Raw genomic sequence first — 3765 nt, 5'->3', positions numbered from 1 at the left:
CGAACGCAGATTCACTGAGCACTCAACACAGACAGCATCGTCAGAAGGAAAGTTGATAAAATAAATTACAAATGTTGTATTGTTCGATACATACATGTACCGAACCGAAAGCACTGTATCGAACGGTTCAATATCGATACGAGTATCGTTGCACCCCTAGTTTTTAATAACTAGTGTCACTGTCCACGTGTTATGTCTTATCTGTACACCACATAAATTTCAAATGCAGGTTTGACATTAAACTGCAGGTCCAGGATTCAAACCCAGATTTAGCTTTATGTTCTAAACAACTGCACATTTGTTACTTATAGGTTTTTACATGCATTCATTTGCATACTAAAAAGCTGTGTGTATTCTATGTTATGCACCCTCCTCTTGTGTTTGTTTCCTCATTTCCTTTTTCCTCTCTCACAGATCTCTCACAGTGTAACAGAGTAATTGATAAACTGTCCTGCCTCTATTTAAAGGAGGCTGAGAAAAGGGTCTCTTTCCCTCTCCCAGACCAAGCAGCTCTTTGGCTTCCTCAGATCGATCCCTGCCTCTTTGTGGGGATTTACTTCCTTTGCTTTTGACATGAATGTTCTGGTTGTCTGTTTTTCACAGCTTTATTTGCTTGTTTAATGTTCTTACCCCATTAGCTTAGGGAGGGAAGTTCTGGGTTCTACATTTCACATGGTGGTTGGTGCAGACAACTTCTACGTTTAGGTCATTCTGCTTCCTGTTGAACTAAAGGAACCTTGTTAGTAAACCAAATCTCAAGTGCGGTCACTGAGGCAGCTTGAGCCTTCATCTTCTCAACACTTGACAACATGTAAATAAAGCCATGCATTAGCCGGTCACATTCACATAACTTTATCCGTTGATTTTAACATAGAATACTTTTTAACCTGAGTAGTCGTTATAGCCTCATGCGTCAGTCTTTATTTTATTTTATGCATCATGAGCCAGATTAATCCCCCTCTCTTTCTTACATCTCTCCCTGTCTCTGCAGTGAGAATGGCAGAGCTTCTTTCCATCAAAAGGGAGCTGACAGTGATCAAGGTTCAGATCGATGGCCTGCTGGACTGCGTAGACAAGATGGACAGACAGAGGAAGGATGGCTCAGGTAGAGACAAAGAACTGTGCTGAAAATAATAATAATAAAATTTAATCCTAACGCCTTAATTGCAATTATTTTCAAAATTAGAGCTGCTGTATTTAGTCTGTGTGTGAAGCAATATTTCTGTGTGGAGTTTGTTTACACAGCCCGTGTTTGCATGGGTTCTGTCTAGATACTCCAACTGCCACTCACAATCCAAAGACATCAGTTAGTGGGGTTAGGTTAACTGGTGATTCTATATTGCACATAAGTGTGAATGCCAGATTGGTGACCTAAGCCTAAGATAGGCTCCAGCCCCTCTGTGACCCTGATAAAGATAAGGAGAAGAGAATGGATGGATGGATAATTAGCTTCACCCCAAACCTTCCCTTACTTCCATGTCTTCCGCATGAGTCATCTGCTACTGAAGACCCTGACTTTTCACTTGACTGCTACACGTATTGCTTCCATTTTGAAATGCATCAACTGACCCCCAGACCGCACATCATAGATAAAATTTGTCAAGGTGCTGTAGTGGTAAGATCTATCCATCTATTTTCTTTAATCCCCCCATGGTGCTGGAACTTATCCCAGCTCCCACAGGGCAAGAAGCGGGGTACACCCTGGACAGAGACACAGACAGCCATTCACACCCACATTCATATGGTCGATTTAGAATCACCTGTTAGCCTAGCACTACTAAGTGCATGTCTTTGGTCTGCCGGAGGAAGCTGGAGAGAACCCACACAAGCTCCACACAGAAAGGCCCTGGCTGCACAGTGGATTCAAGTCCAGGTCCCCTGGAGCTTCCCTGGAGGACTGATTTACAGTAACTATAGACTGTATATAAGTAGCAGTCAGGTGTTTCCAATCAAATGTACTTGATTAACTAAACATCAGTAAGTGTGAACACGTCTTTGCAGTTTGCTGGTCTGCAGCATTCAGGTGTTGATGTAATGTCACAATCTTCCCAGCACTGGATGTCCCAGAAAATTCACCCCAAGGTCAGACAGCGTACCTTCAAGAAGTCAGGCTGGCTTTTTCTGCCTGTTTGAAATCAATGAAATCAATCTCCTAAGCCCATGACAGTCTAGTTGTTGTCTTTGGTGCTTTGCCAGAATATGAAAAGGCCTGTTAGCAGGAATGTAAAACCAGGCTTTGAAATATATTCAGGACTACATTTCTGTTTACAAACGAATGAGAAACATCTAACGTATTCAGTCTCGGTCATTACTTTAGAGGTGTTCGACACTGACGCGCATCCCGTTTTTATTAAATGCCTATATCAACCTCAAACATCAGACTGATCCAGGTCTAATCCTTCCTGAACTCTAAATTTGAGTTTATTACGGCAAATGATCCGTCGGAGCGTTCGGTGATGCAGAGAGAGTCGCTGTGTTTACCATCAGATGTGAGCCAGCTATCATACTGCATCTGTGAGTAATGGTTCAATGACAAAACTGCCACCAGTGGAGCGTGGATTATGACAGTGAGGTAAACAGCGATAAACACGGTCCTCATAACCTTTCATAAGCTCCCCTTCAGCGCTCAGGAGTTATCGTGTCGTCCCTGTGCATGTGTGTGTGTTTGGGTTTTATCTCCTCGGGTTGATAAATAGATGAGGAAATTATCCGATGTGACACGTTGACGGTCTTCAGTTTTTTGCGATTATTTCCTAGAAATGGGTTCCAACACTCAAATGAGAACTTCTCTCGCACACATGCAGCGAGTCGTCGAAGAGGGAGGTAATACTGCGGGTATTCGAGTTATGAGGGTTCAAATTCACTACAAAACTGACATTTTTAGAGGTTTGCATTAGATCTGAAAATGTTTCAAATAAAAATTTAAATTACAATATTTTGTTGTGACATGACTTGTGATTTTGCTTTAATGAGACCTAAAATCATCCATAACCACGTCTCGACACTGTTGGACGTCCACTTATTTATCGACAGAGAACTGTCACAGTGACTACTATATATAATGTATAATGAGGAGAAATTAAAGGCTTAAAGAAAAAAAAATGTTAGAAAAGGACTGTATTTAAAAGATGGATGTAGCCACGGCAACACCCCATTTGGTTTCTGGACTTTGAAGTATCAGTGTTAGCATTTTGACATCCTCCACCAAAAGCGATCGTATGAAATCAGGGATGCTATTGAAACGTGTTCTGTGATGTGACAAATCTGATGGACGAATCTGGGTTAGGTGAATGGAGAACATTACCTGAAAGACTGTGCCAACTATAACGTTTGGTGGAGGAGAGATAACACTGCGGGGTGTTCTTCTGGAGTTGACCTGGGTCTCTTAGTTTCAGTGAAAGGAAAACGTAATGCCTCCACTTACCGAAACTTTTTGGACAATTCTGTGCTTCTGTGTGTGAACAATTTGGGGATGGACCACCTTTGACTCTGCCCCAGTGCAAAACAGAGGCTCATAAAGACACACCTATAGGATCAACTCGAAAATCAGTGTTTGTCTTTTCAAATGTTCTTCTAAATGGGCAGAAGTCCCCACACGCACTTCAAAGTCTTCTCAAAGGAGTGTTGTAGCTGCAAAGGGGAACCAACTCCATATTAATACCCAAGAATAGATGTAGCATTTAGGTGGCATGATATTGTGTGTGTGTGTGTGTGTGTGTGTGTGTGTGTGTGTGTGTGTGTGTGTGTGTGTGTGTGTGTGTGTGT

The 3765-nt window shown here is 42.0% G+C and overlaps 1 protein-coding gene across 2 annotated transcripts in view; it reads left to right on the top strand.

The window, feature by feature from the left end:
* Nucleotides 1-3765, top strand: part of LOC102295444 (RNA-binding Raly-like protein) — a 92217-nt gene that overhangs the window by 83790 nt on the left and 4662 nt on the right. For both annotated transcript variants that reach the window (XM_042213843.1, XM_005946724.2), the window contains exon 5: nt 992-1105. In XM_042213843.1, the coding sequence (XP_042069777.1) occupies nt 992-1105 (114 nt within the window). The remainder of the gene's footprint in view (nt 1-991; nt 1106-3765) is intronic.

This window comes from Haplochromis burtoni, unplaced genomic scaffold (genome assembly GCF_018398535.1).
Source record: "Haplochromis burtoni strain Fernald_Lab_line unplaced genomic scaffold, NCSU_Asbu1 Contig_487, whole genome shotgun sequence".
NCBI lineage: Eukaryota > Metazoa > Chordata > Actinopteri > Cichliformes > Cichlidae > Haplochromis > Haplochromis burtoni.
This window is presented reverse-complemented; position numbering and strand designations above follow the sequence as displayed.